General features: G+C 48.3%; 1 protein-coding gene across 2 annotated transcripts; it reads left to right on the plus strand.

The window, feature by feature from the left end:
- LOC140408473 (dolichyl-diphosphooligosaccharide--protein glycosyltransferase subunit 4) lies at positions 1 to 24503 on the plus strand. 2 transcript variants are annotated; one of them, XM_072495721.1, is made up of 4 exons: positions 35 to 117; positions 13933 to 14030; positions 23235 to 23381; positions 24215 to 24503. In XM_072495721.1, exons 2-3 carry the CDS (start codon positions 13975 to 13977, stop codon positions 23347 to 23349), a joined length of 171 nt encoding a protein of 56 aa, XP_072351822.1. In that variant the 5' UTR covers positions 35 to 117; positions 13933 to 13974; the 3' UTR covers positions 23350 to 23381; positions 24215 to 24503. The 2 variants fall into 2 exon arrangements, with proteins under 2 accessions (XP_072351823.1, XP_072351822.1); XM_072495722.1 differs by lacking the exon at positions 13933 to 14030 and having other exon boundaries at positions 1 to 117.
- The last annotated feature ends 1016 nt before the right edge of the window (positions 24504 to 25519 follow it).

Here is a 25519-nt window from a genome sequence, read left to right on the forward strand (position 1 = left end):
ACGTGTTTACGCCATCGCGCCGTGGCCCGAACGTGATTACGCCATCACGTCGGGACCCACAGTGCAGCTGTTGGAGAGACGTGGCTTTGGAGTGCAGCGGAAAGCCCCCTCTGGGAGGTGAGCGTGTAACCCGGGCGGTAATTACTGACTGAGATGCGTGCCAATTAAATATATTGGGTTTTCTTTAAAAAGCAAACTCTTGCCCTGCTCCCGAGAAGCTGAGCCAGGTGCTTTCCGGAGCGCTTCGGCTGGGCAATAGAAATGGGCCGTGGGAGGCGCTGCTGGACGGGGCATAGCCTGGGATTTGTCCCAGTGCACAGCGTGTAGGCTCTGCCCATGGGTGGGGGGTGGGGGGAGAGTAAATCTGTGGCTTCGGTAAATAACCAATGAAAAGTGGGGGAGTGAGGTCTGGGGCTTGCGGCTGTCGAGCATTCTCCCTGTGCTTGGTTGGTCACTGTTTTTGCCCGGGTACACAGCAATCACTGAAAACTGGTGGGCAGGTCACAAAGGTTCAGGCATTGTGGAACTGGACAAGGATAGGGATGAGGTGGCTGAGACCCCCCCCTCAATCTGGTGCACACTTTGCAGTTTGGGATCTGGTACCTCCGCATTGTTTTTCGGAAGGGTGTATAGTGTAGCTTCATCAGAATTATTTCTGATCTTAGTACTGATCGTTCATATAGGTTCTGTAAACTTGGATTGTTTTCCCTGAAATTCAGAAAATACAGGAGTGATCAAGATGTTAGAATCGAAAGCAGGATTTGAACTGAATGTGGCTACAGGTACAGTGTGTCAAATCTGGAGATCTGAAGTCCAGATATTTTTTTAAGTTGCCATGCTGGGTAAACAACTTAATGGCGTGTTTGGCTGCCGTGGCAAGGTGGCTTGCCTGTCTTTTCAGGCATTGTGTGGTCTGAGTGATCCTTGACCCAACCCAGCCCACATCTCTTTATTCAAAGCGACAAGATCCAAATTCCGGCACACACACTCCCAAAGTTGCCAGTTTTAAGACATTGTACCTGCAGGAGTTAAGAGAGATGTGTAGTGGTTCTGTGATGGCAAAACTATGTGATGGGTATCAGTCTGTGGAAACTTGCATCAAGCTCAACCAGGTGGGACTTGCAACTAGTCAAGCTTTCTTAATATTAATCTACCAGCTCCTTTGCAAGGACTTCAGGATGATGAGGTTGAAGGTCAGCCATACTGGGCCTCTAGTGTTGTTTGTGTTGTGGAGATCTAATGGCAGTGATGAAAGTTTGTGAATTGTACACAGTGTAAGCTGAGATTTTTATTTATTTATTAATTTATAGGGTGTGACCATCGCTGTCTAGGCCAACATTTATTGCCTGCCCCTAGTTGTCCTTGAGTGGGTCATTATGAGCTATCTTCTTGAACTTTTGCAGTCCATGTGGTGTAGGAGCACCCAGAATTGCTGTTAGGTAGGGATTTCAAGATTTTGTCCCAGCAATAGTGAAGCAATTTAGCAATTGGTTCTAGGAGTATGTTCAAGGCGATGACAGAAGGTTTCCTACTACGACAGAGAACAAGCTTCACCTACATTATTGCTACTCGACCAGCAACTCAGAATTTTATTTTTTTTAATATATTTTATTAAAGTTTTCAAACACAGTTTTTTCCCTTGCAGATCAACAAAAATGGTAGCATGATACCTGCTATATAACATTGTTTAAATAATATAGTAAACTAACCAAATAACGCAAAGTAATGCGCCCCACTCCCCATCTAGAACACAAACAATTTACTATACCCCCCCCCCCCCGGGCTGCTGCTGCTGGCTATCTATCTTCCCCCTAACGTTCCACTAGATAGCTGAGGAACGGTTGCCACCGCCTGGTGAACCATTGAGCCGATCCTCTCAGCGCAAACTTCATCCGCTCCAGTTTTATGAACCCAGCCATATCGTTTATCCAGGCCGGGGGGTTTTGCTTCCTTCCACATGAGTAAAATCCTACGCCGGGCTACTAGGGACGCAAAGGCCACAAAATCGGCCTCTTTCGCCTCCTGCACTCCCGGCTCATCCGCCACTCCAAATATAGCTAACCCCCAGCCTGGCTTGACTCGGACCTTCGCCACCTTCGAGATCACACCCCTCCAGTGCCAGACACGACCAAAACATATGTGTGTGGTTCGCCGGGCTTCCCTCGCACCTCCCACACTTGTCCTCCGCTCCGAAGAACCTGCTTAACCTTGCTCCCGTTATGTGTGCTCTATGCAGCACCTTAAATTGGATCAGGCTAAGCCTGGCAAACAAGGAAGAGGAATTTACCCTGCTTGGGGCATCAGCCCACAAACCCTCCTCAATCTCCTCCCCAAGCTCTTCTTCCCATTTTCCCTTCAGTTAGTCCACCAGCTCCTCCCCCTCTTCTCTCATCTCCCGGTATATCTCGGACACTTTGCCCTCCCCGAAAGCACCCTGTCCTGGATCCCCTGTGTTGGGAGCAGCGGAAATTCCCTCACCAGTTGTCTCGTGAACGCTCTCACCTGCATATACCTAAAGGTATTTCCCAGGGGCAGCTCATACTTTTCCTCAAGCGCTCGCAAACGTCCCATCTATAAATAAGTCTCCCACTCTCCTGATTCCTGCCCGGTGCCAGCTCTGGAATCCTCCGTCCAGCCTCCCTGGGACAAACCTATGGTTGTTCCTGATCGGTGACCACACCGAGGCTCCCAGCACACCCCTCTGTCGCCTCCCTTGCCCCCAGATACTTAATGTTGCCGCCACCACTGGGTTTGTGGTAAACTTTTTCGTGGAGAGCGGTAATGGCGCCGTCACCAGCGCCTTCCAGCTCGTCCCTTTGCAGGACTTCATCTCCAACCTTTTCCACGCCACTCCCTCTATCATCCATTTACGAATCATTGCCACGTTGGCGGCCCAATAGTAGTCGCCCAAATTCGGCAACGCCAGTCCCCCTCTGTCTCTGCTACGTTGTAGGAACCCCCTCCTTACCCTCGGGGCCTTCCCTGCCCACACAAAGCTCGGATGCTCCTATCTATTTTTTTAAAGAAGGCCTTCGTGATCAGTATAGGGAGACATTGGAACACAAATAGGAACCTCGGGAGGCCTATCATCTTAATTGCCTGCACTCTGCCCGCCAGTGACAGCGGCTGCATGTCCCACCTTTTGAAATCCTCTTCCATTTGTCCCACCAGCCGTGTCAGATTGAGTCTGTGTAAGGTTCCCCAGCTCCTGGCTATCTGAATCCCCAGGTATCGGAAGTTTCTTTCCACTCTCCTTAGCGGTAGGCCATCTATCCCTCTACTCTGGTCCCCAGGGTGTATCACAAAAAGCTCACTCTTTCCCATGTTAAGCCTATATCCCGAGAAATCTCCAAACTCCCTCAATATCTGCATGACCTCTGTCATCCCCCCCACTGGATCCGTCACATACAGCAGTAGGTCATCCGCATAGAGTGACACTCGGTGTTCCTCTCCCCCTCTAACCACGCCTCTCCATTTCCTGGAGTCTCAGCGCTATGGCCAGTTGTTCAATTGCCAGCGCGAATAGTAATGGGGACAGCGAGCATCCCTGTCTTGTTCCCCTGTGTAGTCGAAAATACTCCGACCTTTGCAGATTTGTGACCACACTTGCCGTTGGGGCCCCATAGAGGAGTTTAACCCAGCTGACAAACCCCTCCCCGAACCCGAACCTCCTCCGCACCTCCCATAGGTACTCCCACTCCACCCTATCAAATGCCTTCTCTGCATCCATTGCCGCCACTATCTCTGCCTCCCCCTCTGCTGGGGACATCATTATCACCCCTGATAGCCGTCGCACGTTGACATTCAATTGTCTCCCCTTTACGAACCCTGTCTGGTCTTCGTGCACCACCCCCGGGACACAATCCTCCATCCTCATTGCCAGCACCTTTGCCAGCAACTTGGCGTCCACATTTAGCAATGAGATAGGCCTATAGGACCCGCACTGCAGCGGATCTTTATCTCGCTTCAAGATTAGTGATATTGTCGGGGGTAGGGTCCCCCCTTCTCTGGCCTCGTTAAAGGTTCTTACCAGCAGCGGGGCCAACAAGTCCGCATATTTTCTGTAGAATTCCACCGGGAACCCATCTGGTCCCGGGGCCTTCCCTGCCTGCATGTTCCCCAGCCCTTTGGTCACCTCGTCCACCCCAATTGGCGCCCCCAGGCCTGCCACCTCCTGCTCCTCCACCTTCGTGAACCTTAGTTGGTCCAGAAACTGCTGCATCCCCTTTTTTCCTCCGGGGGTTGGGACCTATATAACCTCTCATAAAAGGTCTTAAACACCTTGTTTATCTTCCCTGCTCTCCGCACCGTGGCTCCCGTTTCATCCCTAACTCCCCCTATCTCCTCCGCCGCTGTCCTCCTTCGCAGCTGGTGGGCCAACAGGCGACTTGCCTTTTTCCCATATTCATATCTCACCCCCTGTGCCTTCCTCCACTGTGCCTCTGCCCTCCCTGTGGTGAGCAGATCGAACTCCGTCTGGAGTCGTCGCCTCTCCCTGTATAGTCCTTCATCTGGGGCCTCTGCATATTTTTTATCTACCCTCAAAATCTCCCCCAGTAGTCTTTCCCTTTCTTTGGCCTCCGTTTTCCCCTTGTGAGCCCTGATGGAGATCAACTCTCCCCTGACCACCGCTTTTAGTGCTTCCCATACTACTCCCACTCGGAACTCCCCGTCGTCGTTGGCCTCCAGGTATCTTTCGATACATCCCCGCACCCTTCCGCAGACTCCCTCATCCGCCAATAATCCCACATCCAGTCGCCAGAGTGGACGCTGCTCCCTCTCCTCTCCTAGTTCCAGGTCCACCCAGTGTGGGGCATGATCTGAAACAGCTATGGCTGAGTACTCAGTTCCTTCCACCCTCGAAATCAGTGACCTTCCCAAAACAAAGAAATCTATCCCGGTGGACACCTTATGGACATGGGAGAAAAAGGAGAACTCTTTTGCCAGCGGCCTAACAAATCGCCACGGATCCACTCCCCCCATTTGGTCCATAAACCCCCTAAGCACCTTGGCCGCTGCAGGCCTTCTTCCGGTCCTAGATCTATCTAACCCTGGGTCCAGCACGGTGTTGAAGTCCCCCCCCCCCCCATTATCAGGTTTCCTACCTCCAGGTCCGGGATACGTCCCAGCATCCGCTTCATAAATCCCGCACCATCCCAATTCGGGGCATATACATTGACCAGCACGACCTCCATTCCCTGCAGTCTGCCACTCACCATCACATATCTGCCACCACTGTCCGCTACAATGTTCCTAGCCTCGAATGACACCCGTTTCCCCACCAATGTGGCCACCCCCCTATTCTTTGCGTCCAGCTCCGAGTGGGACACCTGTCCCACCCATCCTTTCCTTAACCTAACCTGGTCCGCCACCTTCAGGTGCGTCTCCTGAAGCATGGCCACGTCTGCCTTCAGTCCTTTTTTTTTTAAATAAATATTTTATTGAAAATTTTTGGTCAACCAACACAGTACATTGTGCATCCTTTACACAATATTATAACAGTACAAATAACAATGACCTATTTTATATAAACAAAAAATGAATAAATATTAAATAACAAAAATGAAAACTAGCCCTAATTGGCAACTGCCTTGACACAAGTTACACCCCCGCCCCCCGGTCCTGGGCTGCTGCTGCTGCCTTCTTTTTCCCATTCCATCTATCTATCCGCGAGGTATTCGACGAACGGTTGCCACCGCCTGGTGAACCCTTGAGCCGACCCCCTTAGGACGAACTTAATCCGCTCTAGCTTTATAAACCCCGCCATGTCATTTATCCAGGTCTCCACCCCCGGGGGCTTGGCTTCTTTCCACATTAGCAATATCCTGCGCCGGGCTACTAGGGACGCAAAGGCCAAAACATCGGCCTCTCTCGCCTCCTGCACTCCCGGCTCTTGTGCAACCCCAAATATAGCCAACCCCCAGCTTGGTTCGACCCGGACCCCCACTACTTTTGAAAGCACCTTTGTCACCCCCATCCAAAACCCCCGTAGTGCCGGGCATGACCAAAACATATGGGTATGATTCGCTGGGCTTCTCGAGCACCTCGCACACCTATCCTCCACCCCAAAAAATTTACTGAGCCGTGCTCCAGTCATATGCGCCCTGTGTAATACCTTAAACTGAATCAGGCTTAGCCTGGCACACGAGGACGACGAGTTTACCCTGCTTAGGGCATCTGCCCACAGCCCCTCCTCGATCTCCTCCCCCAGCTCTTCTTCCCATTTCCCTTTTAGTTCATCTACCATAGTCTCCCCTTCGTCCCTCATTTCCCTATATATATCTGACACCTTACCATCCCCCACCCATGTCTTTGAGATCACTCTGTCCTGCACCTCTTGTGTCGGGAGCTGCGGAAATTCCCTCACCTGTTGCCTCGCAAAAGCCCTCAGTTGCATATACCTGAATGCATTCCCTTGGGGCAACCCATATTTCTCGGTCAGCGCTCCCAGACTCGCGAACTTCCCATCCACAAATAGATCTTTCAGTTGCGTTATTCCTGCTCTTTGCCACATTCCATATCCCCCATCCATTCCCCCCGGGGCAAACCTATGGTTGTTTCTTATCGGGGACCCCCCCAAGGCTCCAGTCTTTCCCCTATGCCGTCTCCACTGTCCCCAAATCTTCAGTGTAGCCACCACCACTGGGCTTGTGGTGTAGTTCCTCGGTGAGAACGGCAATGGGGCTGTCACCATAGCCTGTAGGCTAGTCCCCCTACAAGACGCCCTCTCTAATCTCTTCCACGCCGCTCCCTCCTCCTCTCCCATCCACTTACTCACCATTGAAATATTAGCGGCCCAATAATACTCACTTAGGCTCGGTAGTGCCAGCCCCCCCCTATCCCTGCTACGCTGTAAGAATCCCTTCCTCACTCTCGGGGTCTTCCCGGCCCAGACAAACCCCATGGTGCTCTTTTCAATCCTTTTAAAAAAAGCCTTCGTGATCACCACCGGGAGGCACTGAAACACAAAGAGGAATCTCGGGAGGACCACCATCTTAACCGCCTGCACCCTCCCTGCCATTGACAGGGATACCATATCCCATCTCTTGAAATCTTCCTCCATCTGTTCCACCAACCGCGTTATATTTAACCTGTGCAATGTGCCCCAATTCTTAGCTATCTGGATCCCCAGGTAACGAAAGTCCCTTGTTACCTTCCTCAACGGTAGGTCCTCTATTTCTCTACTCTGCTCCCCTGGATGCACCACAAACAACTCACTTTTCCCCATGTTCAATTTATACCCTGAAAAATCCCCAAACTCCCCAAGTATCCGCATTATTTCTGGCATCCCCTCCGCCGGATCCGCCACGTATAGTAGCAAATCGTCCGCATACAAAGATACCCGGTGTTCTTCTCCTCCCCTAAGTACTCCCCTCCACTTCTTGGAACCCCTCAACGCTATCGCCAGGGGCTCAATCGCCAGTGCAAACAATAATGGGGACAGAGGGCATCCCTGCCTTGTCCCTCTATGGAGCCGAAAATATGCAGATCCCCGTCCATTCGTGACCACGCTCGCCACTGGGGCCCTATACAACAGCTGCACCCATCTAACATACCCCTCTCCAAAACCAAATCTCCTCAACACCTCCCACAAATAATCCCATTCCACTCTATCAAATGCTTTCTCGGCATCCATCGCCACTACTATCTCCGTTTCTCCCTCTGGTGGGGCCATCACCATTACCCCTAACAACCTCCGTATATTCGTGTTCAGCTGTCTCCCCTTCACAAACCCAGTTTGGTCCTCGTGGACCACCCCCGGGACACATTCCTCTATTCTCATTGCCATTACCTTGGCCAGGACCTTGGCATCTACATTTAGGAGGGAAATAGGTCTGTAGGACCCGCATTGTAACGGGTCCTTGTCCTTCTTTAAGAGAAGCGATATCGTTGCTTCAGACATAGTCGGGGGCAGTTGTCCCCTTCCCTTTGCCTCATTAAAGGTCCTTGTCAGTACCGGGGCGAGCAAGTCCAAATATTTTCTATAGAATTCGACTGGGAATCCATCCGGTCCCGGGGCCTTTCCCGTCTGCATGCTCCTAATTCCTTTCACCACTTCTTCTACCTCGATCTGTGCTCCCAGTCCCACCCTTTCCTGCTCTTCCACCTTGGGAAATTCCAGCCGATCCAAGAAGCCCATTATTCTCTCCCTCCCCTCCGGGGGTTGAGCTTCATATAATTTTTTATAAAATGTCTTGAACACTCCATTCACTCTCTCCGCTCCCCACTCCATCTCTCCTTCCTCATCCCTCACTCCCCCTATTTCCCTCGCTGCTCCCCTTTTCCTCAATTGGTGTGCCAGCAACCTGCTCGCCTTCTCCCCATATTCGTACTGTACACCCTGTGCCTTCCTCCATTGTGCCTCTGCAGTGCCTGTAGTCAGCAAGTCAAATTCCACATGCAGCCTTTGCCTTTCCCTGTACAGTCCCTCCTCCGGTGCTTCCGCATATTGTCTGTCCACCCTCAAAAGTTCTTGCAGCAACCGCTCCCGTTCCTTACTCTCCTGCTTCCCTTTATGTGCCCTTATTGATATCAGCTCCCCCCTAACCACCGCCTTCAACGCCTCCCAGACCGCTCCCACCTGAACCTCCCCATTATCATTGAGTTCCAAGTACTTTTCAATGCACCCCCTCACCCTTAGACACACCCCCTCATCCGCCATTAGTCCCATGTCCATTCTCCAGGGCGGGCGCCCTCCTGTTTCCTCCCCTATCTCCAAGTCCACCCAGTGTGGAGCGTGATCCGAAATGGCTTTAGCCGTATACTCCGTTCCCCTCACCTTCGGGATCAATGCCCTACCCAGCACAAAAAAGTCTATGCGCGAATAGACTTTATGGACATAGGAGAAAAACGAGAACTCCTTACTCCTAGGTCTACTAAATCTCCACGGGTCTACACCTCCCATCTGCTCCATAAAATCTTTAAGCACCTTGGCTGCTGCCGGCCTCCTTCCAGTCCTGGACTTCGACCTATCCAGCCCTGGTTCCAACACCGTATTAAAATCTCCCCCATTATCAGCTTTCCCGTCTCTAGGTCCGGAATGCGTCCTAGCATCCGCCTCATAAAATTGGCATCATCCCAGTTCGGGGCATATACGTTTACCAAAACCACCATCTCTCCCTGTAGTTTGCCACTCACCATCACGTATCTGCCCCCGTTATCCGCCACTATAGTCTTTGCCTCGAACATTACCCACTTCCCCACTAATATAGCCACCCCCCTGTTTTTCGCATCTAGCCCCGAATGGAACACCTGCCCCACCCATCCTTTGCGCAGCCTAACCTGGTCTATCAGTTTCAGGTGCGTTTCCTGTAACATAACCACATCTGCCTTAAGTTTCTCAAGGTGTGCGAGTACCCGTGCCCTCTTTATCGGCCCGTTCAGCCCTCTCACGTTCCACGTGATCAGCCGAGTTGGGGGGCTACCTACCCCCCCCCCCTTGTCGATTAGCCATCACCTTTTTCCAGCTCCTCACCCAGTTCCCACGCAGCTGTATCTCCCCCAGGCGGTGCCCCCCCGCCCATCCTCTCCCGTACCCGCTCCCCCCTCTCCCCAGCAGCAGCAACCCAGTAACTCCCCCCTCCCACCCCCCACCCCCCCCCCCCCCCCCGCTAGACCCCCCGTTAGCGTAATTACTCCCCCCATGTTGCTCCCAGAAGTCAGCAAACTCTGGCCGACCTCGGCTTCCCCCCCGTGACCTCGGCTCGCACCGTGCGACGTCCCCTCCTTCCTGCTTCTCTATTCCCGCCATAATTATCATAGCGCGGGAACCAAGCCCGCGCTTCTCCCTTGGCCCCGCCCCCAATGGCCAACGCCCCATCTCCTCTCCCTCCCCCCATCACCACCTGTGGGAGAGAGAAAGGTTACCACACCGCAGGATTAGAACATAAAACCCCTCTTTGCCCCCCACATTCGCCCCACCACTTTGTTCGAACGTTCTTTTTAATAACCCACTCATTCCAGTTTTTCTTCCACAATAAAAGTCCACGCTTCATCCGCCGTCTCAAAGTAGTGGTGCCTCCCTCGATATGTGACCCACAGTCTTGCCGGTTGCAGCATTCCAAATTTTATCTTCTTTTATGAAGCACCGCCTTGGCCCGATTAAAACTCGCCCTCCTTCTCGCCACCTCCGCACTCCAGTCTTGATAAACGCGGATCACCGCGTTCTCCCATTTACTGCTCCGAGTTTTCTTCGCCCATCTAAAGGACCATTTCTCTATCCTTAAAACGGAGAAATCTCACCACTATGGCTCTGGGAATTTCTCCTGCTCTCGGTCCTCGCGCCATAACTCGGTATGCTCCCTCCACCTCCAACGGACCTGCCGGGGCCTCCGCTCCCATTAACGAGTGCAGCATCGTGCTCACATATGCCCCGACGTCCGCTCCCTCCACACCTTCAGGAAGACCAAGAATCCTCAGGTTGTTCCTCCTTGCGTTGTTTTCCAGTGCCTCCAACCTTTCCACACATCGTTTCTGATGTGCCTCCTGCATCTCCGTCTTCACCACCAGGCCCTGTATATCGTCCTCATTCTCGGCTGCCTTCGCCTTCACGACCCGAAGCTCCCGCTCCTGGGTCTTCTGTTCCTCCTTTAGCCCTTCGATCGCCTGCAGTATCGGGGCCAACAGCTCTTTCTTCATTTCCTTTTTTATCTCTTCCACACAACATCTCAAGAACTCTTGTTGTTCAGGGCCCCATGTGAAACCGCCACCTTCCGACGCCATCTTGGTTTTTGCTTGCCTTCCTTGCCGCTGCTCCAAAGGATCCGCTGCAATCCGGCCACTTTCCTCTCCTTTTTCCATCCGTGTCCAGGGGGAATTCCCTTCTGGTTTACCGCACAGTGTTTTTAGCCGTTAAAATTACCGTTGGGGCTCCTCTCAAGAGCCCAAAAGTCCGTTCCACCGGGAGCTGCCGAAACGTGCGACTTAGCTGGTCATCGCCGCACCCGGAAGCCGCCTTCAGTCCTTTTAAGTGCACGAACACTCGGGCCCTCTTAATCGGCCCATTTAGGCCTCTCACGTTCCACGTGATCAGCCGGACTGGGGGGCTGCCCGCCCCCCTCCCCTGTTGACTAGCCATCACCCTCTCTGGGCCAGTCCCACGTCCCGGTTCCGTGCACCCACCCGTCTCCCAGGCGGCGCATTCCCGCCCCGCCCACCTTTTCTTTTACCAGTTCCTTCTCTATCTCCGCAGCAGCAACCCAGTTATCTCCCCCCGCTAGACCCCCATCTAGCATGGTTACTCCCCCCATATTGCTTCCGAAAGTCATCTGACTCCAACTGACCCCGGCTTCTCCCACTCTCTCCTTGACCCCCCCGTGTGAGGAACTCCCATCCACCTTGCGCCTATCTTCCCGCCATCATCTTTCTGACGCGGGAACAAGAAAAAGAAACCTTGTGTTCTCTAGAGCCGTCCCGCCCCTCATGGCGCAGCTCCCTCTGCCGCCCCACTCCCATTCCCCAACCCCCGCCTGAGTCTCTTCTTCCTCCCCACCGGCGCCCACATTTCTCAATGTCCCCCCCCTCCCCAATTTACATTTCTATATACATCAGCATTGTCGTTTCCCCTCTAACATCAGTCCCTCAGTTCTGATCCAGTTTCTCGTTTTCAATGAAGGTCCATGCTTCTTCCGCCGTTTCGAAGTAGTGATGCCTCTCCTGGTGCGTGACCCACAGTCGCGCCGGCTGCAACATCCCGAACTTCACTTTCCTCTTGTGCAGCACCTCCTTGGCTCGATTGAAGCTCGCCCTCCTTCTCGCCACCTCCGCACTCCAATCCTGATACACTCGTACCACCGCATTCTCCCATCTACTACTCCGTACCTTCTTGGCCCATCTCAGAACCGCCTCTCTATCATTGAAGCGGTGAAATCGCACGATCATCGCCCTAGGTGGTTCTTCCGCCTTTGGTCTCCTCGCAGGGACCCGATAGGCCCCTTCCACTCCCGAGGGGGCCTCAGCTCCCATTAGCGAGCGTAGCATCGTACTCACGTAAGCCCCGCCGTCAGCTCCTTCCACTCCCTCGGGGAGACCCAGGATCCGGAGGTTCTTTCTCCGTGATCTGTTTTCTAGGACTTCAATCCTTTCGATGCACTTCTTATGGAGCGCCTCATGCGTCTGCGTTTTGACCGCCAGGCCCAGGATCTCATCCTCGTCAGTCACCTTCTGCTCCACCACACGGAGCTCTATCTCCTGGGTCTTTTGTGTCTCCTTAAGCCCCTCAATTGCTTGTAGCATCAGGGCCAGAACCTCCTTTTTTAGCAGCTCCACACACCGTCTTAAAAATTCATCCTGGTCCGGTCCCCATGTCGCCTGGGCTCCCTCCGCCGCCATCTTGCTCCTTTCTTCCTTCTGCCACTGCCTTCGAGGATTCTCCGAGATCTGGCTGCCGCCGCCGATATTTTTCTTTTTCGCTGGGGGGGACTCCCTGTTGTCTCACCCCACACCGGGCTTTGTCCTGAAAAAATTCCCCGTTGGGGCTCTTAAAAGAACCCGAAGGTCCGTTCGAGCTGGAGCCGCCGAAACGTGCGGCTTAGCTGGTCATCGCCGCAACCGGAAGTCCCAGCAACTCAGAAATTGAGATTAAATACCACTAAAGCTTATTTATGGGTTGGTACCAGAAAAAAAAAATAAAGCGGAGTGATTTTCAAAACAAAATGTTGGCTCACTAATGTTCTCAGAGAACAGAACTGCGTCCTTGCTGTGGCCTACATTTGACTCCAGTCTCTCAATAAACTGGTTAGCAAACCAGTTAAATTCTAAGTAATTACAACTGAGCGGTTTACCAAGAGAAGTGTCAGATGGATCTATTGCCAACAACCAGACATCATATCAAGATGAGACTCAGGCCACACAAATCAACACTGTTAAAGTCCTCCTTTCTTATAACTCAGTACGAAGTCTTACAACACTAGGTTAAAGTCCAACAGGTTTGTTTCGATGTCACTAGCTTTCGGAGCGCTGCTCCTTCCTCAGGTGAATGCAGAGACCTCTGCATTCACCTGAGGAAGGAGCAGCGCTCCAAAAGCTAGTGACATCGAAACAAACCTGTTGGACTTTAACCTAGTGTTGTAAGACTTCGTACTATGCTCACCCCAGTCCAACGCCAGCATCTCCACATCATTCTTATAACTCGGAAATGGTGCTCGAGTCAGGAGAACTGGCTCACAATATTTAGCAACACAATGCTATTGAGTCACATCCATCAAACAGCCCAACTTCCCTGTCACCATTCCTGGCTTCCACTGGTAGGAGTGATCCACAAGTGGTGGGGTGTAGTGCGTAGTTTGATAGGGAGCCCTTGACATTGACTTAGGACTCCACAATATGGTATTGATTTAACAAAACAAGGCCAAGGAAACTTCATCCAGATTACCACGTCACTGACAACTTAGTGGTGCTCTCTGGTGAACACTACTCTGAGGAAGCACGAAGAAAGCAAGGGCACAGGTGAAGGACCTTAAATGTCCATTGCAAATTACTTGATATCACTGCTAACTGAGCTGGTCAAATCTTTAAGAATATGGCTGCCTGGCTGGGCCTACATCAGATTGTGAGGGAACTAACAATGCCATAGAGGAATAATTCCTGGAGTGTGTACGGGATGGTTTTCTGGACCAATACATTGAGGAACCAACTGGAGAACTGGCCATCCTAGACTGGGTATTGTGCAATGAAAGGAATCATTGACAGTCTAGTTGTGCGAGACCCCTTGGGGATGAGCAACCATAACTTGATAGAATTTTTCATCAAGGTGGAGAGTGACATAGTTGATTCTGAGACAATGGTCCTGAATCTTAATAAAGGAAGCTAAAATGGTATGAAGCATGTATTGACTATGATAGTGTCGAAAACTTCGACCTCTGAGTAAGACTTTAGACTGAAAATGTAACAGGTACCAACACAGTTAAGTTTATTAAGTTTTACTTGCACAAGGAGAGTGACCACTACAATCAACAGTCGTAGCCAAGCACACTGATGCACAAAAGGGATGTACAGATCTTTATACACCAAAAGGAAGCATCCTCCCACAGGTAGTGACATCGATAATTTCTGAGCCTTTCTGTTGGCTTAGACAAAGGTATAATTTTGATACAAAGGAGAGGTGATCAGATGACATCAATGCATTCTACGGTAATTCTACAGAGATAGGTATATTAGCAATACAAAAGCCGAGGTGATCAATTGATGTCATCGTGCTCCATGATACTGCTAGAGACAAAAGGTGTGTGAATCACAATACAAAAGGGGAGGGTGATCTCGTTGGGAGGTTTCCAGACAGTGTAATCAACTTACAAGGAGCCACTTGTCTGCTGACTGAATTAATGAGGTAGCTGCAGCAATTTCTTTGGGACACTTTAAATCTTTGTCAGGTATCCCACCATGCTCTAGTTGGTCATTTTAGGTTTCCACATTTGATTGGGAAACATACTGAAAGGGATGACGGTGGATAGGCAATGGCAAACATTCAAGGGATGCATGGGTGAACTACAAAAACAGTTCATTTCTGTCTGGTGCAAAAGTAAAAGGGGACAGGTGACCAAACTATGGCTTATGAGGGAAATTAGAGATAGTATTAGATTCAAGGAAGAAGCATACAAATTGTCCAAGAAAAACAGACCTGAGAATTGGGAACAGTTTAGAATTCAACAAAGGAGGACCAAGGAATTGATTAAGAAGGGGAAAATAGAGTACGAGAGTAAGCTTGCAGGGAATATAAAAACTGATTAGGTATGTGAAGAGAAAAAGATAGGTGAAGACAAATGTAGGTCCCTTACAGTCAGAAATAGGTGAATTTATAATGGACAACAAAGAAATGGCTGAGCAACTAAATACGTAGTTTGGTTCTGTCTTCACAAAGAAGGACACAAGTAACATACCAGAAATGTTGGGGAACACAAGGTTTAGTGAGAGCGATGAACTGAAGGAGATCTGTGTTAGTACAGAAATAGTGTTGGGGAAATTGATGGGATTGAAGGCCGATAAATCCTCAGGGTCTGATAATCTCTATCCCACAGTACTTAAAAGTGGCCCGAGAAATAGTGGATGCATTGGTGGTCATCTTCCCGGATTCTATAGACTCTGGAAAATTCCTACAGATTGTAGGGTAGATTACATAACCACACTATTTAAAAAAGGAGGTAGAGAGAAAACTGAATTATTGGCACTAAATCTGACATTGGTCGTGGGGAAATTCTAGAATCCATTATTATAGGTTCTATAGCAGAGCACTTGGAAAACGGAGAAAGGGAAATCATGCTTGACAAATCTACTGGAATTCTTTGAGGATGTAACCGGTAAGGGGTAGCCAGTGGATGTGGTTTATTTGGACTTTCAGAAGGCTTTCGGCAAAGTCCCATATAAGAGAATAGCGTGTAAAACTAAAGTGCATGGGATTAGGTGTAGTGAGATGGATTTAAATCTGATTGACAGACAGGAAACAAAGAGTTCTAAAGAGGTATTTTTCCAAATTGTATGCAGTGACTGGTGGGGTAGCACAGGGATCGGTACTGGGACCCCAGCTATTCACTATATGTCTTAATGATTTAGATGAGGGTACTAAATGTAATACCTCCAAATTTGCAAGTGACATAAAGCTGGATGAGAGGGGTGATTTCTGTGCATGAGTACAGAGATCCTTCAGTGTGAATTAACAAAACAAAGAAAGGTACAGCACAGGAACAGGCCCTTTGGCCCTCCAAACCTGCACCGACCATGCTGCCCATCTAACCTAAACCTTCTACACTTCCAGGGTCCGTATCCTTCTATTCCCATCCTATTCATGTATTTGTCAAGATGCTCCTTAAACATCACTATCGTATCTGCTTCCACCACCACGTCCAGCACCGAGTTCCAGGCACCCACTACCCTCTGTAAAAAAAAAAACTTAAACAAAAAACCGCCCTGTACATCTCTAAACTTTGCCCCTCGCACCTTGAATGTATGTCCCTCTGGTAATTGACTCTTCTACCCTGGGAAACAACTTCTGACTATCCATTCTGTCCATGCCCCTCATAATTTTGTAAACTTCTATCAGGTCGCCCCTCAACCTCCATCATTCAGTGAGAACAAACCGGGTTTATCCAACCTCTCCTCATAGCTAATGCCCTCCATACCAGGCAACATCCTGGTAAACCTCTTCTGTGCTCTCTCCAAAGCCTCCACATCCTTCTGGTAGTGTGGCGACCAGAATTGAACACTATAATTCCAAGTGTGACCTAACTAAGGTTCTGTAGTGCTGCAGCATAACTTGCTAATTTTTATACTCCGTGCCTGGCCAATGAAGGCAAGCATGCCATATGCCTTCTTGACTACCTTCTCCACCTGTGAACCTGTACACCCAGATCCCTCTGCCTGTCAATACTCCTAAGGATCTGCCATTTACTGTATATTTCCCACCTGCATTAGACCTTGCAAAATGCATTACCTCACATTTGTCCGGATTAAACTCCCCCTGCCATCTCTCCGCCCAAGTCTCCAAACAATCTAAATCCTGCTGTATCCTCTGACGGTCCTCATCACTATCGGCAATTCCACCAACCTTTGTGGCGTCTGCAAACTTACAAATCACACCAGTTATAATTTCCTCCAAATCATTTATATATACTACAAACAGCTAAAGTCCCAGCATTGATCCCTGTGGAACACCACTAGTCACAGCCTTCCATTCAGAAAAGGCACCCTTCCACTGCTACCCTCCGTCTTCTATGACCGAGTCAGTTCTGTATCCATTTTACCAGCTCACCTCTGATCCCACATGACTTCACCTGCTATACCAGTCTGCCATGAAGAACCTTGTCAAAGGCCTTACTGATATCCATGTAGACAACATCCACTGCCCTACCTCCATCAATCATCTTCGTCACTCCTCAAAAAACTTGATTAAGTTAGTGAGACATGACCCGACCCCTTCACAAAACCATGCTGCCTCTCGCTACTACGTCCACTTACTTGCAAATGGGATTAGATTCTGTCTCGAAGAATCCTCTCCAATAATTTCCCTATCGCTGATGTAAGACTCGCCGGCCTGTAATTTCCTGGATTATCCTTGCTACCCTTCTTCAACAAAGGAACAACATTAGCTATTCTCCAGTCCTCTGGGACCTCACCTGTAGCCAGTGAGGATACAAAGATTCCTCTCAAGACCCCATCAATTTCCGTCCTTGTCTCCCTCAGTATTATGCGGTTGATCTCATCAGGTCCTGGGGACCTATCTACCTTAATGTTTTCAAGACACCAAAATCCTCCTTTTTTGATCTCAATGTGACTCACGCTATCTACGCACCCTTCCCCAGACTCATCATCCACCAAGCCCTTCTCTTTGGTGAATACTGATGCACAGTACACATTTAGTACCTCACCCATTTCCTCTGGCTCCACACATAGATTCCCTCCCCTGTCCTTGAGTAGGCCAACCCTTTCCCTGGCTACCCTCTTGCTCTTTATATACATATAAAAAGCCTTGGGATTTTCCTTAATCCTGTTTGCCAATGACTTTTCGTGACCCTTTCAGCCCTCCTGACCCCTTGCTTAAGTTCCTTCCTACTTTCCTTATATTTGTCAAGGGTTTTGTCTGTTCCCAGCCTTCTAGCCCTTACAAATGCTTCCTTTTTATTTTGGACATGGCTCACAATATCCCTTGTTATCCAAGGTTCCCGAAACTTGCTATACTTATCCTTCTTCCTCGCAGGAACATGCCGGTCCTGAATTCCTATCAATTGACACTTGAAAGCCACCCACATGCCAGATGTTGATTTATCCTCAAACATCCACCCTCAAGCTAGATTATTCAGTTTCTGCCCAATATTGTTACAATTAGACTTCCCCCAATTTAGCACCTTCGCCCAAGGGCTACTCTTATCTTTACCCAACAGTACCTTAAAACTTAGTGAATTATGGTCACTGTTCCCAAAATGCTCCCCGACTGAAACTTCGACCACCTGACCAGGCTCATTCCCCAATACCAGGTCCAGTACGGCCCCTTTCCTAGTTAGACTAATTACTTGTCACAGTAACTTCATTGAAGCCTACTTTTGACAATAAGCGATTATTATTATTGTTACATATTGTTATCAAGAAGCCCTCCTGGATGCTCCTTCGAAACTCTGCCCCATTCAAGCCCCTAGCACTAAGTGAGTCCCAGTCAATATAGGGGAAGTTAAAATCACCAACCACAACTTTTTTACACCTTTCCAAAATCTGCCTACGTATCTGCTCCTCTATCTCCTGCTGGCTGTTGGGAGGCCTGTAGTAAACCCCCAACATTGTAACTGCACCCTTCCTATTCCTGAGCTCTACCCATATTGCCTCGCTGCAGTACAGCTGTGATATTCTCCTTAACCAGTAGTGCAACTCCCACACCCCTTTTACATCCCCCTCTATCCCGCTTGAAACATCTAAATCCTGGACGGTTTAAATCCTGTCTCCCTCCTTCAACCAAATCTCTGTAATGGCAACAACATCATCGTTCCAAGTACTAATCCAAGCTCTCAAGTTCATCTGCTTTACCTGCTCTACTTCTTGCATTGAAACGACACTTCAGACTACCAGTCCCGCTGTGTTTTGCAACATCTTCCTGCCTGCTTCTTCCTCTGAGTCTTACTGGCCCCATTCTCTAGTTCTTGTTAAGTTATTTCACATTCTGACCTATTGCTCTGGTTCCCAACCCCCACCACACTAGTTTAAAGCTTCCTGTGTGACACTAGCAAACCTCGCGGCCAAGATATTTATGCCCCTCCAGTTTAGATGCAACCCGTCCTTCTTGTACAGGTCCCATCTGCCCCGGAAGAGATCCCAATGGTCCGGATATCTGAAACTCTTCCCCCCTACACCAGCTGTTTAGCCACGTGTTTGGCTGTATGATGTTCCTATTTCTAGCCTCACTGGCATGTGGCACAGGGAGTAATCCCAAGATTACAACCCTAGATGATTTGGACAAGTTGAGTGATTGGGCAAATGAATGGCAGATGCAGTATAATTTGGATAAATGTGAGGTTATCCACTTTGGTAGCAAAAACGGGAAGGCAGATTATTATCTGAATGATCATAAGGTAGGAGAGGGGAATGTGCAACGAGACCTGGATGTCTTCATATACCTGTCCCTAAAGGTAAGCATGCTGATGCAGCAGGCAGTAAAGAAGGCAAATGATATGCTGGCCTTCATAGTGAGAGGATTCAAGTGCAGGAGTAGTGATATCTTGCTGCAATTGTACAGGGCCTGGGTGAGGCCACATCTGGAATATTATGTAAAGTTCTGTCTCTTTATCTGAGAAAGGATGTTCTTGCTATAGAGGGAGTGCAGAGAAGGTTTACCAGACTGATTCCTGGGGTGGCAGAACTGACGCATGAGGAGAGATTGAGTCGATTAGGATTGTATTTGCTGGAGTTCAGAAGAATGAGGGGGATTTCGTAGAAAACTATATATCTCTAACAGGACTAGTCAGAGTAGGCCAGGAAGGATGTTCCCGATAATGGGGTCCAGAACCAGGGGTCACAGTCTGAGGATACTGGGTAGACCGTTTAAGATTGAGATGAGGAGAAATTTCTTTACCCAGAGAGTGGTGAGCCTGTGGAATTCGCTACCACAGAAAGTAGTTGAGGGCAGTACAGTTGGATATAGCACTTGAGGTGAAGGGGATCAAAGGATATGGGGGTGGCGGTTCTGGCTATTGAGTTAGATGATCAGCCATGATGACAATGAATGGTGCAGCAGGCTTGAATGGCTGCTTCCTGCTCATATTTTCGATGTTTCTATGACCTCATCCTCACTAATTAGTTGCAGATATAGCGATGATAGCATTGATAGGAATGACCGGTGTATCATTGTGAAGGCACAGTGAGGATACCCTCCATTGTGTATTATGCTACCACTACCTTGCTAAATGAAACATCTACAAATCCAAGTGCTGATTGCTCACTGCATGAGGTGCAGTGAGCCATCAACAGCAGCATAATATGAACATGAATTTGTAACCTTATAAATCAGATGAGATCCTCATCCCTTTATCATTAAGCTAGGAGACTTGAAATGTGTCTTTCTTTCTGTCTGGTTGCTTTAACGCAGGCATATTGAGTCAAAGGTATCGTGAATAACCTTGTTTGATATTTACATTCCCTATAAACTGTGCAGCTGCACAGCAACCAGGATATGCAACATGGAACAAACAGACTGCCCACAGGCAACGGTCTCTTTAAGATTTGTGCATTCACGGTCATCTTAATGGGACCATGCAGCACAAGCGGTGGAAAATTCGAGGGAACATTTATTTCCCGCTTCACTTTACATATTGAGAAGTGGTCATGTTCACTTGGCATATACACCAGACCTAACTCCCCTGTCACCACACCAGCACCATCTAGTTCCCAATTCCCCCCATACCACACAGACCAGACACTTTGTAGTCATTTGGTTAAAATCCTGGAATTCCTTACCTATTACCATTGAATGGAGTGTCAGGAGCACAAGAACTACATTTAAGGAGAAGGCCATTATTTCATTTTAAAGGCAACTAGGGATGTGTAATAAATGTGGCCTATCCCATGTCCTGAGAATTTTTTTTAATGTATCGATAAAAATCCTGACCTGTCCTGAAGGCAGTTTGAAGGTGGGAAGCTCCACCTTCATTTAAGAAAGGTTGGGGGGACTGGTTAGTTGAGGACTGTTGACACTGCTTCTGTCAATAACTGTTTGAAAGCATGGTTTCTTCAGGATTTTGTGCAGTGTAGTATTGGTCACGGAATCTCCTTTAAAGCAAAGATTACAGTACAGCATTACTGGAGGCATGTGTTTTGTTTGGTACGGTATTCATTTCAACTATGTAAACATTTCTAATTGTGGATTTTTGTACCTGAATGTTAAAAGCTACATATAATACAGGGTTAAAGTTGGTGTTTACATATGCAGGCGTTCAAAATCATGAGGGGTCTAAACAGAGTTGATGGAAAGAAATTGGTAGGCGGGTTGAGAACCAGAAGACATTTAAAGCGATTGGCAAAAGAGCTAAAGACAGCATTGGGAAAACTCTTTTTATCCGGTTAGTGGTTAGGATCTAGAATTAACTGCCTGCAAGGTTAGTAGAGACTGATTCAAACATGATTTTCAAAGGGGAATTGGATAAGCACCTGAACAGAGAAAATTTGCAAGACCTGGGAATGGGACTAGCTAATTGATTCAACAGGACGGTGGCAGGGACCTCTTGTGCTATAACCAAAGTGCATTGTGAGGAAGTTTCTCTTCACAGGGGAATCGGGGAGCAGTTTTAAAATAACCCATTTAAGGCAGAGATGAGACATTTCTTTTCTCAGTCGGTTGCCAAACTTTGGAGTTCTCTTCCACAGAGATGAGTGGAAGTTGGTTCATTGAATATATTCAAGGCTGGGGGTTACAGATTTTTTGATCTCCAAGGGAGTCAAAGGTTATAGGGAGCCAGTAGGGGAATGAACTTAGACCACAATTAGATCAGTCATGGTCATGTTAAATGGTAGGGAAGGCTTGAAAGGTCAAATACCCCAGCTCTTATTTCTTTTGATCTTATAACAATTAAAGCATGTTGATTTTAAGTGCGTCTTTTACAATAGAGTATTAGCACCAATATTAAGGACAATACTGTTTTTTAAACAAAAATAATTTTTATTAAGGGTTTCACAGAATATCAATAACAAAATGAAAAAGGAACCCAACAGGGTTAAATACAAAACAGTCAAAAAAAAAGCAACTCTCCATACCCCCCTCCCCCCTGTACATATAATAAATTAACACACCGACTTAACACAAAGCAAACATGGCAAATATATACACCCCCTCAGATCCCCCAGTGTAAATAAACAAAAATAAAGTAAACCCCCCGAGCTGCTGCTGCCATTGACCAATGTCTACCGTTCTGCCAGGAAGTCTAAGAACGGTTGCCACCGCCTAAAGAATCCTTGTACCGACCCTCTCAAGGTGGATTTCACCCTCTCCAACTTAATATACCCCGCCATATCGTTGATTCAGGTTTCCACGCTTAGGGGCCTCGCATCCTTCCACTGAAGAAGAATCCTCCGCCAGGCTACCGGGGACGCAAAGGCCAGAATACCGGCCTCTTTCGCCTCCTGCACTCCTCTGCCACCCCAAATATTGCGAGCCCCCCGCCCGGCTTGACCCTGGAACCTACCACCCTCGACACCGTCCTCGCTACACCCCTCCAAAATTCCTCCAGCGCTGGGCATGCCCAGAACATATGGGTGTGATTCTCTGGGCTCCCCAAGCACCTAACGCACCTGTCCTCACCCCCAAAGAACCGGCTCATCCTTGTCCTGGTCATGTGTGCCCTGTGCAGCACCTTAAACTGTATGAGGCTGAGCCTCGCGCATGAAGAGGAAGAGTTCACCCTCCCTAGGGCATCTGCCCAGGTCCCTTCTTTGATCTCCTCTCCCAACTCCTCCTCCCACTTACCTTTCACCTCCACCACCGAGGCCTCCTCCTCCTCCTGCATCACCTGGTAAGTTTCCGAGATCTTCCCCACTCCCATCCACTCCCCCGAGAGCACCCTGTCCTGTACTGTGCGTGGCAGCAGCCGCGGGAATGCCACCACCTGCCGCCTGGCAAACGCCCTTACCTGTAAGTACCTAAAGGTGTTCCCTGGGGGGGAGCCCATACTTCTCCTCCAGCTCACCCACGCTCGCGAACATCCCGGCCACAAACAGGTCTCCCAACCTTCGTATCCCTGCCCTGTGCCACCCCGAAAACCCTCCATCTGTTCTCCCTGGGACGAACCGGTGGTTCCCCCGTCTTGGGGTCCACACCGAGGCCCCAACTTCCCCCCCTGTGCCGCCTCCACTGCCCCCAGATTTTGAGGGCAGCCGCCACTACCGGGCTCATGGTATACCTCCTTGGAGGGAGCAGCAGCGGCGCCATTGCCAGCGCCCCCAGACTCGTACCCACACAAGACGGCGTCTCCAGCCTCTTCCATGCAGCGCCCTCCCCCTCCATCACCCACTTGCGTACCATCGTCGCATTGGCGGCCCAGTAGTACCCACAGAGGTTGGGCAGCGCCAGCCTCCCCCCTATCTCTAGGAAAGTACTGTTTGATAAGCATTATGATTTCAACCTGGAACATTTTTGAAGTGATTACATTCATTTTCCCCCCTTCATCTTTGACATCCATAAATATATATCTATATATATATATATATATACATATTTACAAGCATTATATTCTTTATTTATTTTTAATGTGATGGTGATCTTTTTCTCGCAGGATGATCACAGACGTACAGCTAGCGATCTTTGCCAACATGTTGGGGGTATCCCTTTTCCTCCTTGTTGTCCTGTACCATTATGTTGCTGTTAACAACCCCAAGAAGCTGGAGTAATGGAGTAGCACTGGAGCGTAGTACTGTGACAGGTATTGAACCACGTGTTGTATAGAATAATCAAAGATATTTCAAATGTTATTATGGTGATGGATGTTGCGGGCCTGTATTGCATGGCTAATAGATTTTAAAATATTGTTTGTGAATTCTTAATGTGAAATACAATAAATCTCCCAACAAGAGGCCCAGCCTTTGATCTGGAAAATGATACGGAAAATTCATAATTTATTTAAAAGGTCTGCAATTGTTTTTAAGAATGTTTGAAGGGGACTGAAGAGTGCAAAAGGGATCAATTATAATTTTCTTCGATAACAAGAAATACTGATTACATGACCTGCCACCCCTTGACCTGGAAGTATTACCAACAGGGAGGAAGTTGAGAAACAAGCCATGTGGCTGCCAGATGCAAAGGAGAGCTACAGCAGAGGCGCTAGAAGGTGAAGGTGATAAGTGCATAGAAGCAGATACAAAGAGAAAGCAGTCAGAGACAGAATGAGAAACGCACTGAATTCTTGTGAGGAGAAGAAAATCATTCTCAGGAAGAGGTTTTTTCTGTTTGGCAGGAAAGACAGGAGCTCTTGTAAATGGTTAAAAGGTCTAAAAGCTGGGTAAATTGCTCTGAGGAACTAAAGAGCTGTATGTTTTCCTATAAATGGTCAAACCTGAACTGAGTTGGTGAGTCAAAAGGAACTCTCGAAGGTTACACCATCAGGACTGTTGTGATGCGGTGGGGGGGGGGGGGGTCTGTAGAAGTGTGCCTTACTGAAGACAATCATAATCCTGAATTTGGTTATTTTGGTTTACAGTTCACCCACAGGGTAGTAACAGTAGTCACAGGAATTGTTTTATGCCTTTTGTTTTTCAGTGTGAAGATTAGGACCAATAATATATGAATTACTTTAAAAGATGGAAGCCAACTTAAATGAAACACAATGCACTTTGGACTTCGTCAGTACCACAATGAATAACAACTGCATTAATCGTGTTTTGTACACTGTACTAAGAAATATGCCTTGTCAATAAATATTTGATTTGAAAAACTGTACTTTGTGATTACTTTAAAATGATTTTCAACACAATTTCTGTTTCAAGCGGGAAAGCGATGTTTGCTATCCTGCTTCCAATCAAACACTAATAAAATTAAATGGATACTTTGTTATGTCGTAATAATTTGCATAATGATTAAAAAAAACATCACATCGCTTCTCGGCCTTTTGGCTACGACCAAGTGTAGTGTAGATTGAGCTTTTTGGCTCAGATCTGGTATGTCTCTGTTGTGGGGACCATGAATTGGATTCAATTTGAGTTGGCTTTTGGAGCAGGCGAGGAGCTGGATTAGGGGTTTGCCCCTGACCCACACTCTAGGCCCGGGCTTTGTAACTCAGAAAAAGTTTTTTAAAAAAACAAAAAAAAACATTACCATCAGGCCTTCTGTTGCTCTGACATCCAAGATACTGTAATACCAGTTTATGACCATAAGTTAACTTAGCAATACCTATTTCTGTAACAATGATACTGTGGTATATGGGATATTCACCTCTGAATTTGCTTAGGGAGAATAGGTTATGTCACCATTACAATCCCACCGTTACAATCAGCCTTAATCTTCAAAAGCGCCACGACAAATTAATCTTTGATATATTACATTTATTTTTCTTCCCTCACTGAGGGTGGTAAATACTTCCCTAATTTCTTTGGTTCCCTTTCCTACAAAGTTTCTACTGCCACAAGTTACCGAAGCTCTCTTGTCGCTTCAACGTATGGCCCTTTAAAGCTTTTTTTCCTTTTTGAAGCATAATCTCCAACGTTGTTACAATCTGAAGATTAATTTCTTTAGTTATAATCAGTATTTTTGTGCCACACAAATGCCTGCAATGACCATCTCCTACAAGAGAGGACCTAACCTTTGCCCCTTTACAGTCGATGGCATTACCATCACCGAATCCCCGATAATCAACATCCTGGGAGTTACTATTGATCAGAAACTGTGGCTACCAGGGTAGATCAAAGGCTCGAAATCCGACGGCAAGAAATTCACCTGACATCCGCCCCCCCCTTTAAAAGCCTGTCCATCATCTACAAGGCACAAGTCAGGAGTGTAATAGAACACTCTCCACTTGCCTGGATAAATGCAGCTCCAATAATATTCAAGAAACCTGACACCATCCAG

Source organism: Scyliorhinus torazame, chromosome 3 (genome assembly GCF_047496885.1).
Source record: "Scyliorhinus torazame isolate Kashiwa2021f chromosome 3, sScyTor2.1, whole genome shotgun sequence".
Lineage (NCBI taxonomy): Eukaryota > Metazoa > Chordata > Chondrichthyes > Carcharhiniformes > Scyliorhinidae > Scyliorhinus > Scyliorhinus torazame.

Excerpts from the sequence above, each read along its gene's own strand:
- LOC140408473 (XM_072495721.1), top strand. The coding sequence starts at position 13,975 with ATGCACAAAAGGGATGTACAGATCTTTATACACCAAAAGGAAGCATCC. Across the intron at positions 14,031-23,234 it reads AAGGAAGCATCCTCCCACAG|GATGATCACAGACGTACAGC; the intron begins GTAGTGACATCG and ends TTTTTCTCGCAG.